Genomic DNA, 13,300 nt, shown 5'->3' on the forward strand with positions numbered 1-13,300 from the left:
TGAAGCTCTTTCCAAATAATCCTGGCTTCTCCAGGAATACTTTGCTGATTAATTCCCCAAATCCCATGTCATTTCATCCCAACAGCCACCTCATATTTATTTATTATCAGAACATCTGTATATAATAATAATAAATATGATAGCTGGAAGCTGCCCTTGATCAGATCAGGGAGCTATCCAAGGCCGCCATACCCCTTCCATGCCTTGCGAATCACAGCCAACAGCGATGGTTACTTCAGCTTCAGTAGAGCCACAGTTAAAGCATCAGCCGGGCAATGGTAAACTCGTCGTGGGCAGGGAATGTTTCTATTTATTGTTATCGTGCACTCTCTTAAGTACTTAGTTCATTATTCTGCACACAGTAAGCACTCAATAACTGCAACGCAAAGCACTCAATAACTACAGCGCACTCAATAACTAAAATTATGAATGAATGAAACGCTGGTGGTGGTGGAAGCCCAGATAGTATTGTAACTCAAAGAGAGATTGCTCAGGTGAGAATTAGTCATCTGACCCGTGTCCTTCAAGGAGCTCACAGTCTAAAGTGTGACTGGGAAAAGGGACTGAAGACAGACACGTAAAGTGAGATGAAACAATAAACACGACGCAGAAAAATACCCCAAATAAAAACAAAATCAGGAGCAGTTGTGGCTGAGAAATGAGGACATGCCCATAGCCACAGAGACCACTGCAGCAGCCCCCAGCCTTCCTGGAGATTTTGGAGGCCTCATGCTGTGGGCGTTTTTCTTTTTCCCTCCGGGAGAGTGGTGGGACGGGATGACTTGTTTTTGATGTCACAGAGGAGAAGTGGCGTGGGGGGACAGAGTGTGGCTGGCTGTCCAGCGGAGGGGGCAACGAGAGCTCTTTGGGCCAGTTTTACCCTCGGCCCAATGCTCACAAAGCACACCAGAAGCAGATGCTCTGGGCACGTCACTCCCCTCCACAAAAACCTCCAGTGGTTGCCTATCAAACTTCGCGTGAAACAAAAACTCCTCACTCTTGGCTTCAAAGCTCTCTATCACTTTACCCCCTCCTACCTCCTCTCCCTTCTCTCCTTCTACAGTCCACCCCATACACTCCGCTCCTCTGCCACTGCTAACCTCCTCACCGTGCCTCGTCCTCGCCTGTCCCGCCGTCGACCCCTGGCCCACGTCCTACCACTAACCTGGAATGCCCTCCCTCCTCACATCCGCCAAACGAGCTCTCTTCCCCTCTTCAAAGCCCTACTGAGAGCTCACCTCCTCCGGGAGGCCTTCCTAGACTGATCCCCCCTCCCTCTGCCCCTCCTCCCCTCCTCATTGCCCCTACTCCCTCCCTCTGCTCTACCTCCTTCCCTTCCCCACAGCACTTGTGTATATTTGTATCATTTATTACTATATTAATGATGTGTATGTATCTATGACTCTATTTATTTTGAAGGTATTGATGTCTGTCTACCTGTTTTGTTTTGCTGTCTATCTCCCCCTTGTAGACTGAGAGCCCATTGTTGGGCAGGGATCGTCTCTATCTGTTGCTGAATTGTACATTCCAAGCGCTCAGTACAGTGCTCTGCCCGCAGTAAGCCCTCAATACATACGGTTGAATGAATGAATTCTTCAGTGGCGGAGGGCAGGCTGCAGTTATTGTGGATGATTTGCTCAACCACAGTGGAGAGGATTCGAGAGCATGTGGTAGCCTCTGGAGAGATTGATTTGTATCCTGCATGCTCTAGAACATAAGAAGAACTTTAAATATAAGGCTGGTTATGGAATTTAGCATGGCCTAGTGGAAAGACCATGGGCCTGGGCATCAGAGGACCTGGGTTCTAATCCCGGCTCCATTACCTATCTGCTGCATGACCTTGGGCAAGTCACTTTACCTCTCTGTGCCTCAGTTTCCTCATCTATGAAATGGGGATTAAGACTGTGAGCCCTTTGTGGGACAGAGACTGTATCCATCCCATTGTTCTCAGTGCTGGGGTGGATACAGGGTAATCAGGTTGTCCCACGTGAGGTTCACAGTCTTAATCCCCATTTTATAGATGAGGTAACTGAGGCACAGAGAAGTGACTTGCCCAAAGTCACACAGCTGACAAGTGGCAGAGCTTGGATTCGAACCCATGACCTCTGACTCCCAAGCCCGGGCTCTTTCCACTGAGCCACGTGTCCACCCCAGTGCTTAGTACAGTGACTGTCACATAGTAAGCAGTTCACAAATACCACAGTTATTATCATTATTTAGTTTAAAGCATAGGCTCAGTATGGAGTTTTAAAAGCTAACCCCATCACACATACACAGACGCCACCCCCCGACCTCCACCCCGTGCCACCTTCCCTTCGGACAGCTAGTACGGGTGTTGGCTCCGTTTCGGCACGGGAGTGGGCGGCAGGTCTTGAGAATCTGACACTTGGCTCCAGAGCTCCTTACCTTTCCACCCTTACCCTATCCTTCTCATGACTTCCATCAAGGTAGATGGCAGCAGCGTGGCTCAGTGGAAAGAGCACGGGCTTTGGAGTCAGGGGTCATGAGTTCGAATCCCAGCTCTGCCACTTGTCAGCTGTGTGACTGTGGGCAAGTCACTTCACGTCTCTGGGCCTCAGTTCCCTCATCTGTAAAATGGGGATGAAGACTGTGAGCCCCACGTGGGACGACCTGATTCCCCTGTGTCTACCCCAGCGCTTAGAGCAGTGCTCTGCACATAGTAAGCGCTTAACAAATACCAACATTATTATTATGTTTCACGTCTAACAGATTAAGGCAAAATTGTAGTTAAGAAGAATCAGTCATATTTTGAAGATTAGATTCTTAAATTTTTACTCTACACAGTGAGGTCGGTATGGTATGGAGGGAACAGGTCTGCTAATTCTGTTCTACTGTGCCATCCCAAGCACTTAGCAGTGCTCTGCACATAGTAAGTGCTAGATAAATACTATTGATTGATTGACAGCATATGTCAGAGTCTCAAAGTCATAAATTCGGGCTCTTCAGGAAGTTAATGATTTCATTAGGAATTTCTTTAGTCTGAGGTGTGAATCCTCAATTCGGTCCATCCATCATATTTATTGATGCTTACTGTTTGCAGAACACTGTACTTAGGGAATGGAAGACTACAATTTAACCAACACATTCCCTGCCCAATTGAGAAAAACCTTTCAGCAGCTTCACCATAGGGCTGGAAAGAAGGGCACCAATGTGGGGATTGAGTCAGAGAACCATTCCTTTGAGATCAGGTCCTCTAGAATTCTTATTGTTCTGCTCCCAGGGACTATAGGAGTTGCCCGTGTTTAGTTTGAGTGATCCCGAGGGTTGAAATAGAGCAGGTCGAGGGGCAGCAACTTCCCGAAAGATATTATTCCAGAGACCGCGTCTGGTTTATGGCCTCTTTCCTTCTGTTGTCTGGTCTCGGGCATTTCTGGCACGAAAGAGGAAAGGGAGGGTGACATAATAATAAAAAGTAACAATTATGATATTTGTTAAGCGTGTGTCAAGCACTATTCTAAGCACTGGGGCAGATATGAGGTAATCAGATTGTCCCACATGGAGCTCACAGTCTAATCCCCATTTTACAGATGAGGTAACTGAGGCACAGAGAAGATCAGGTTGTTCCAGGTGGGGTTCACAGTCTTCATCCCCATTTTACAGAGGAGGTAACAGGCACAGAGAAGTTAAGTGCCTTGCACAGCTCATAAGTGGCGGAGGAGGTCATGGGTTCAAATCCCAGCTCGGCCACTTGTCAGCTGTGTGACTTTGGGCAAGTCACTTCACTTCTCGGTACCTCAGTTGCCTCATCTGTAAAATGGGGATGAAGACTGTGAGCCCCATGTGGGACAACCTGATTCCCCTGTGTCTACCCCAGCGCTTAGAACAGTGCTCAGCCCATAGTAAGCGCTTAACAAATACCAACATTATTATCATTATTAGAACCCACATCCTCTGACTCCCAAGCCCGTGCTCTTTCCACAAGCCACGCTTGTCTCTAGTCTCCATTAGTCATCAGACTCAGCCCCGACGTGCACTTACAGAAGGCTTGGCCTGGCTGACTTTCCATAATTCTGTGAAATCACCTGGGTCAGGCAAGCCAGGCAGACATATGACAGTTTCAGTTTTTATTGCTTGGAGCCTGTAATGGGCCTGTCTGTTTATGTAGAAAGAACCTGTCTTTATTTTTTATTTTTCTGCCCTTGAGGTCATAAGGAAAATCTTTGAATTCACTGGATGATCGATCAAATCCTGCAAGCGTTTTGTACTTAGTTTATTTTGGTCTTTAGCGGGGGAATAATCATTGAGTTGGTGTGGGATTCTCTGAGTGTTTGCAAGTGGCTAATATTTCAACCGTGCTTTCCCGTGAGATGAAGATATTGCTGGTACTGAGCGGAGGACTGCTCTGCCGTACTAATTCTGTTGTACACATTCATTTATTCAGTTGTATTTATTGAGCGCTTACTGTGTGCAGAGCACTGTACTAAACACTTGGAGTGTACAGTTTGGCAACAGTTAGAGACAATCCCTGCCCAACAATGGGCTCACCTCTAAAAGGGGTAGATAGACAACAAAACAAAAGAATTAGTCAGGAATCAATACCATCAAGATAAATAGAATCAGAGATATATACAAATCATTAATAAAATAGAGTAATAAATAATATTACAAAACTGCACAAGCGCTGAGCGGTGGGGAAGGGGGGAAGAGCAGAGGAAGGGTGTTGGGGCAATGGGGAGGGGGGAGGAGAGAGGGGCAGAGGGAAAGGGAGGGCTCAGTCTGGGAAGGCCTACTGGAGGAGGTGTGCTTTCAGTAGGGCTTTCAAGAGGGGAAGAGAGTTTGGCAGATGTGAGGAGGGAGGGCGTTCCAGGTCAGTGGTAGGTTGTGGGCCAGGGGTCAACGGCGGGACAGGCGAGAACGAGGCACCATGAGGAAGTTAGCGACCGAGGAGCGGAGTATATGGGTTGGGCTCTAGAAGGAGAGAAGGGAGGTGAGGTAGGAGGAGGCAAGGTGATAGCTTTGAAGCCAAGAGTGAGGAGTTTTTGTTTCATGTGAAGCTTGATAGGCAACCACTGGAGGTTTTTGAGGATGGGAGTGACATGCCGCGAGCGTTTCTGTAGGAAGATGATCCGGGCAGCGGAGTGAAGAACAGACTGGAGCGGGGAGAGACGGGAGGGAGAGAGATCAGAGAGAAGGCCGACACAATAATCCATTCGGGATATTATGAGAGCTTGTACCAGCACGGTAGCAGTTTAGATGAAGGGGAAAGGGCGGATCTTGGCAATATTGTAAAGGTGAGACCGGCAGGCGTTGGTGACAGATTGGATGTGTGTGGTGAAAGAGAGCAGAGTCAAGGATGACACCCAGGTTGTGGGCCTGTGAGACGGGGAGGATGGTAGTGCCGTCCTCAGTGAGGGGAAAGTCAGGGAGAAGACAGGGTTTGGGAGGGAAGATAAGGAGCTCAGTCTTGTTGAGTTTTAGGTGGCGGGTGGACATCCAGATGGAGATGTCCTGAAGGCAGGAGGAAATAGCCTGGAGGGAGGGAGAGAGAACCGGGGAGGCGATGTAGATTTTGGTGTCGTCCACGTAGAGTTGATAGTTGAAGCCACGGGAGTGAATGAGTTCACCAAAGGAGTGAGTATAGATGGAGAATAGAAGGGGAACCAAGAACTGACCCTTGAGGAACCCCTTCACTTAGGGGATTGGAGGCGGAGGAGGAGCCCGCGAAGGAGACCGAGAATGACCGGCCAGAGAGATAAGAGGAGAACCAGGAGAGGATGGAGTTTGTGAAGCCAAGGTGGGATAAATTGTTGAGGAGGAGGGGACGGTCAACAGCGTCAAAAGCAGCTGAGAGGTCGAGGAGGATTAGGATAGAGTAGTATGCCCTCCCGAACACCTAGTTCACTGCTCTGCACCCAGTAGGTGCTGAATAAATATTTTTGATGGGGAGTCAATCATCAATCAATCAGTCAATCAGTGGAATTTTATTGGCATGCTTGGGAGCTCTGAATTGACCGAGCTCTGTTCTGATCTAGGCTGCACTTGTATCCATCAACATACATGCACTTCCCAGCTGAGAAACAGCAATTTAGGGAATTTTTATGTTTTCTCTCTCATCTCCTCTTTTTACCTCCCTGTTTAAAGTCTTTTAAGAATAATAATAATAATAATGGCATTTGTTAAGTGCTTATTGTATGGCAAGAACTGTTGTACACACTGGGAAAGATACAAGGTAATCAGGTTGTCCCATGCCTGCATTTTACAGATGAAATAAAGGAGGCACAGAGAAGTTGTGACTTTCTGAAAGTCACACAGCTGACAAGGGGCAGATCTGGGATTAGAACCCACAACTTCTGACTCCCAAGCCCAGGCTCTTTCCACTAAGCCAAGCCGCTTCTCTTTCCCATATCCAGATTATTCCCCACCATGTTGTCTTGTCCTTTTTCGGTCTCGCTCCTTTTGATCGTTTCTCTCTGTTTCCCTCCTTTTCTTCATCAGATTCCTTTGTTCTATATCTCATTCCGTAAAGAATTACGTGTTTTTATCACTTATCCTTCTCTTGCTCTCATTGTTCCATAGGCCCTCATGTATATACATTAATTCCATGTGTGGATTCATACCCCCAGTACAAATCGAATACACAAATTCCTACTGCCAAAGCCAAGTTCAGCACCAGATAAGAATTCCACAGGACACACACAACCCAGAACATAACCAGCACACACACGAACACGTGTCCACAACCCCCATACACAAGTACACACACACATAGGCCTGGCCTCTACACACTCTCATACACTCACACAAACCCAGCCTGGACACTTACATAGACTGTACTTGAATACAGATCCTTCCCCCAAAGGCAAAGTCAGTATTCATTCATCCAATCATTTTTATTGAGCGATGTACTGTATGCAGAGCACTGTACTAAGCGCTTGGGAGAACACAGTGCAACAATCAACAGACACATTCCCTGCCCACAGTGACCTTACAGTTGTACCGACCCACAAAATCAGAATAATAATAATAATGATGGTATTTGTTAAGCGCTTACTAGGTGCCAAGCACAGTTCTAAGTGCTGGGGTAGATACAGAGCCAAGTGGGGCTCACAGCCTTAATCCCCATTTTACAGATGAAGTAACTGAGGCACAGGGAAGTTAAGTGGCTTGCCCTAGGTCACACAGCAGACAAATGGCAGAGCAGGGATTAGAACACCCTTCCTCTGACTCCCAAATCCATGCTCTTTCTACTAAGTCGGGGACCCCACATACCTACCAACAAGCTATTGGGGAAGTACCCAAAATGTAAAACACCCAATTACCGTCTACCTAATCTATTCTATTTTCCCAAATGCTTAGGACAGTGGTCTGCACACAGAAGCACTCAATAAGTATCATTGATTGATTGCTATATGAAGTGGTAACAGTAAAAATATGAAATTGATGTAAGTGATTAGGTGGAAGATGGGAAAACTGGTATCTTGTCCTTACGATTCTTCTTGCTGATCGAAATATAATCCTTCCAACAGTAATATTTAAGGCAAAGTACCTACTTTTGAATGGTAAGTCAGTCTAAAATCAATCATTGGTAATAATAATTGTGGTACTTGTTAAGCGCTTACTATGTGCTAGACATTATACTAAGCACTGGGGTAGATACAAGATAATCAGAATGGACACAGTCCATGTCCCACATATGGGGCTCATAGCGGTGTGCTGAGCACTGTATTAGATAAAAATAATAATAATAATTGTAGTATTTGTTAAGTGCTTACTGTATGCCAGGCACTGTTCCAAGCGCTGGGGTAGATACAAGATAATCATGTGGACACAGTCCCGGTTCCATATAAGGCTCACAGTCTTAACCCCCATTTTACAGTTGAAAGAACTGAGGCACAGAGAAGTTAAGTGACTTGCCCAAGGTCACACAGCAGACAGTTGGCAGAGAAGGGAATAAAACCCATGAACTCCTGACTCCCAGGCTCTATCCACCACACCATGCCCTCACCCCGTGGTGAGGAAAGAACAGTGCAGTAGAGTTAGCAGACATGATCCTTGCCCACATGGGACTTACAGTCTAAAGAGGGTCACAAACTTTAAATTACAGATAAGGGAAATGGTAGAGTGTGAGGATAAGTTCCCAAAGGCAGGGGTTGAGGTGAGTATCAAGTGCTTATAGGGTATAGATCCAGCCAGGGGCATAGGCAATGTAGAAGGGAGGGCAAATATGGGGAAATGAAAACCTAGTGTGGGAAGGCCTCTTGGAGGGGTTGAGTTTTTAGAAGGGCTTTGAAGGTTGGCAGAGTTCCAGGCCCAAGGAAGGACGAGGGAGAGATGTCGATGGCGAGACGGGCGAAACTGAGGTACAGCGAGAAGGTGGTCATTAGAGGAGTAAAGTGAGCGGGTTGAACTGTAGTAGGAGATCAGCGAGGTAAGGAAGGAGGAGGGGAGCCAACTGTACATCTTAAAGCCGAGAATAAGAAGTTTCTGTTTGATTCAGTTGTGATGGGTGACCATTGGAGGTTTTTTGAGAGGGGAGATATGTACAGAGCTTTTTTTTTTTTATGAAAAATGATCTGTGCAACAGAGTGAAGTATGGACGGGAGGGGGGAAAGAAAAGAGGCAGGGAGGTCTGCCAGCTTGGCTATATTGTGTTCCTCCAAGTACTTAATACCTTGTTCTGTACACAGTAAACACTCAGTAAATATGATTGAATGATTGATTGAGGAGGATGGTGCAGTAGTTTGGGCAGCATACAAATGTAGCCCTTGGATCAGTTTAAGCATAGTTGGAAGAGGGATAAAGGGCACATTTCATTGATGGTGTGGATTGAATGTGTGGGTTAAATGAGAGAGATGAGTCAAGGATAATGCCAAGGTTGTGGGTTTGTGAGGCAAGGAAGATGCTACCGCGATAATCCAAGCACTTATCTTAACCCACCCTGATTACTTTATCGACCTCCTGGTTGACGCCCCGGCTTCATGTCTCTCCCCACTCCAGCCCATGCTTCATTCTGCTGCCTGGATCATTTTCCTACCAAAATGCTCAGCCCATGTTTCCCCATTCCTCAAGATCCTCCAGTGGTTGTCCATCCAGCTCCAGATCAAACAGAAACTTTTTAGCACAGGCTTTAAAGCACTCACTCATCTTGCCCCCTCCTACCTCACCTCACTGCTCTCCTACTACAACCCAGCCGACACACTGCACTCTTCTAATGCCGACCTACTATCTTTACCTCAAACTCATCTATCTGTTCACCTCCAGCCCAAGTCCTGCCTCTGGCCTGGATTGCCCTCCTTCTTCCTATCCAACAAACACCTTCAAAGCCTTATTGAGGACACATCTCTAAGAGGCCTTCACTGAGTAAACCCTCATTTTCTCTTCTCTCTCTCCCTTGTGTGTCACCCTTGCAATTAGATTTGCTCCCTTTATTCACTCCTTCATCAGCCCCACCATATTTTGGTACATAACCATATTTGATGTATTTCTTAATGTCTGTCATCCCCTCTAGAGCATAAGCTTGCTGTAGGAAGGGAACCTGTCTACCAACTCTGTTCCATTGGTATATTGAACTCTTCTAAGCACATGTCCTGCACACATGTCCTTCCAAGCTCAGTGTCCTGCATACAGTAAGCACACAATAAATATGATTAGTGGTGATGTCTACAGTGATGTAAAAGGGCAGGGTTTGGGTGGAAAGGTGAGAAGTTCTATTTTCGACATGTTAAGTTTCAGGTGACGGGAGGACATCCAGATGGAAATAGCCTGAAGCCTGGCGGAAGAGTGAGACTGCAGAGAAGGGGAGAGTTTAGGGATGGAGAGATAGATTTGGGAATCATCCATGTAGAGATGGTAGGTGAAGTTGATGGTGATGGTATTTGTTAATGCTTACTATGCGCCAAACACTGTCTAAGCTCTGGGGTAGATCCAAGGTAATCGGGTCGTCCCACTTGGGGCTCAAAGTCTTAAACCCCATTTTTACAGATGAGGTAACTGAGGCACAGAGAAGTTACTTGACTCGCCCAAAATCACACAGCTGACAAATGGTGGAGCCCGAATTAGAATGAGCTCTCCAAGGGAGCAGGTGTAGAAGAAAAATAGAAGAGGACCCAAAACTGAGCCATGAGGGACTCATCTCAAAACATTATCTCTGGATGGATCGTATGCAAAGAATCATGATCATAAGTGGTATTTATTGATTGCCCACTGTTTACAAAGAGCAGTGTATTAAGTACATGAGAGAGAGTAAATGGTATTTGTTAAGTGCTTACTGTGTGCCAAACACTGTACTAAGCCCTGGGGTGTATACAAGCAAATCGAGTTGGACACATCCCTGTCTCACGTGGAGCTCGCAGTCTAAATCCCCGTTTTACAGATGAGGTAACCGAGGCACGGAGAAATGAAGTAACTTGTGCAGCAGAGTTGATAGACATGAGACATGTTTCCTGCCCACAGTGAGCTTACAGTTTAGAGGGGTGGACAGATGTTAATATACATTGTTTACAATATGTAATAAATAGATATGTACCTAAGTGCCGAGGGGTTGAACATAGGGGGGAATATTGAATACCCTGATAGTAAGTGAGGCAAGATAGTTTAGTGGGAAGTACTAAAGACCTAGATAAATGCATCTCGTCTGATGCATTTATTGCAGTGTGGCTCAGGGGAAAGATCCGGGGCTAGGGGGACAGGGGTCATGGGTTCGAATCCTGGCTCTGCCACTTGTCAGCTGTGTGACTGTGGGCAAGTCACTTAACTTCTGTGGGCCTCAGTTACTTCATCTGTAAAATGGGGATTAACTGTGAGCCTCACATGGGACAACCTGATTACCCTGTCTCTACCCCAGCGCTTAGAACAGTGCATGTAGCAAATGCTTAACAAATACCAACATCATCATTATTATTATTGTATCACCTTGGACAAGTCATTCAGCCATCTGGTGCTTTGTTTCTTCATCTGTATAATAGAAACATCAACATTTACCCCCACCACCTCTCAACAATGTCTAGAAGAGAAACGATAGAATCGATGTGAAATTATTTGAAAAATAAAATATTAAAATGCAAATTGCACCCCTATCACGGCCGCATCTGATCATTTAGTTACGTTGTAAGAAATGCTATTGAGAATACTATGTCCAATAGTATATTTTCATTGTTCTACTGCTGAATGCATTTTCTGAACAAAGTTTATTTTCCATATGGCATTTAGGTGCTGATCATTAAGCAAGGCTACTGTTTTTACTGTTCTTTTTTTTTATTTTCAGGAAAAATCTCTTCCTTCTTATTGCATTATGCATAGCTGTGGGAGTTGTACATGTGCAGGAGCAAGGTGAGAAACCCTCTTTCTTCACAGTTTGAACAAATCGTTTACTCAGACAACAAAGGAAAGCGCTTTTGATCATCCAGACTTTAAATGTAGCTTTGCCATAGAGAACAATCCAAAATCCCATAGAGTACATTGTGAATGTAAGGGTAAAGGACCCACTTTTGGGGAAAAAAGTGACCTTTGAGAATTACTCAGATCTTCTGTCTGTGAAATTGCTTACATTTTTAAGCAAGCTCTCTGTAAAAGAGAAGTCTTGTACAGTGAAAAGGCTTTGATTGTGACTTCACTGCAAGTGGGTGTTCTTGGGGGTGGTAAACTGTAACTGAATTACCTTTGCACTTCTTGGGAAGACACAAGTACATAATAAGTACTCAGTTTAGATTTGCATTATTAATACACTCAATTTGCATTTTAGGGGCTTTTAAAAATAGATGTGATTGGTTAGAGACTAGCTGGGTGCTGCATTGATTTGTAGATTATATATTATTATTTCTTATATCAATAATAATAATGTTGGTATTTATTAAGCGCTTACTATGTGCAGAGCACTGTTCTAAGGGCTGGGGTAGATACAGGGTCATCAGGTCATCCCACGTGAGGCTCCCAGTTAATCCCCATTTTACAGATGAGGTAACTGAGGCCCAGAGAAGTGAAGTGACTCGCCCACAGTCCCACAGCTGACAAGTGGCAGAGCTGGGAGTCGAACCCATGACCTCTGATTCCAAAGCCCAGGCTCTTTCCACTGAGCCACGCTGCTTCTCAATGTCCTTCTCCCTCTCTAGCCTTGTGAGCAGGTTATGGGTAGGGAACATGTCTGTCAAATCTGCTGTATTGTACTCTCCCAGACGCTTAGTACAGTGCTAGGCACATTATAAGCACTCTATAAGTACCATTGTTCATGATGATGATTTGTATTGTTCTTGCCCCTTAGCACTGCCCCAGGAGAGTGTTGGGTATCAAGAGAATTCCTCATCCCTGAGTTCTGTAGTACATTCTTATTCTTACAGTTCTTTCTCCCCTGATTGCTCGATGTATCTCTAGAATAGCAGGAAGTGTTGGATTTTGACTTCAGTAGCCTGAAGAGAAGAAAAAACACAAATAAGATAATAAAGATGGAACAGATAAACCAGTGTATACATGATTTCAGAGGTGCCTGGTGAGTTGGCATGATCAAAAAATAGGCAGTCAGAAAATGCCTCTTGGAAGAAATGACTTTTTAAGATGTGTGAGGTGGGGAGGGAGCGGTAGAGTAGGGGCCTGGGAGTCAGAAGGTGGTGGGTTCTAATCTGGATTTGCTACTTGTCTGCTGTGCGACCTTGGCAAATCACTTCGCTTCTCTGTTCCTCAGTTACTTCGTCTGTAAAATGGGGAGTCAGACTGTGGAGCCCCATCAGGGGCAGGGACTGTGTCCAACCCAATTTGCTTGTATCCACCCCAGTGTTTAGTACTGTGCATCTCACATAGTAAGTGCTTAAATATTACAGTAATTATTATTATGTGGTTTGAAAAAGCTGAAGGTGGATGTTCTGTACTCTTTTATTTCTGGTAAATTTGGCAATTTATGCCCAGTTATCTTCCCCTTTAGAGTGTAAATTCCTTTTATTCCCACTAGAAGAGCCTGGGACAGGGTTCTTCACACAGGAGGTGTTTTGGAGATAATAATTATAATTACAACTATAATAATAATAATAACTGTTATATTTTTAAGCACTTTTTAGCTGCCAAGCACTACACTGAGCATTGGGTTAGTTACCAGGTCAACAGATCGGACATAATCCTTATTCCCCATGGGACTCACAATCTAAGTGGGAAGAAGAATGGTTATAGAATTCTCATTTTACAGATGAAGAAATTAAGGCTCAAGGAAGTTAATTGGCTTGCCCAAGTTCACATAGCACAGAAGTGGCATAGGCAGGATTAGAACTCAGATCTCTTGACTCCCAGATCCTTGCTCTTTTCACTAGGCTAGCTTAAATGCCATTGTATTGATGAAACTGTAAGGCCATTGTGGGCA

At 45.2% G+C, this 13,300-nt stretch overlaps 1 protein-coding gene across 2 annotated transcripts in view; it reads left to right on the top strand.

The window, feature by feature from the left end:
- The window catches only part of COL24A1 (collagen type XXIV alpha 1 chain), a 481,357-nt gene that overhangs the window by 24,100 nt on the left and 443,957 nt on the right, over window positions 1–13,300 (top strand). For both annotated transcript variants that reach the window (XM_029063711.2, XM_029063709.2), the window contains exon 2: window positions 11,225–11,289. In XM_029063711.2, the coding sequence (XP_028919544.1) occupies window positions 11,225–11,289 (65 nt within the window). The remainder of the gene's footprint in view (window positions 1–11,224; window positions 11,290–13,300) is intronic.

The sequence above is a fragment of the Ornithorhynchus anatinus genome, chromosome 4 (assembly GCF_004115215.2).
Source record: "Ornithorhynchus anatinus isolate Pmale09 chromosome 4, mOrnAna1.pri.v4, whole genome shotgun sequence".
NCBI lineage: Eukaryota > Metazoa > Chordata > Mammalia > Monotremata > Ornithorhynchidae > Ornithorhynchus > Ornithorhynchus anatinus.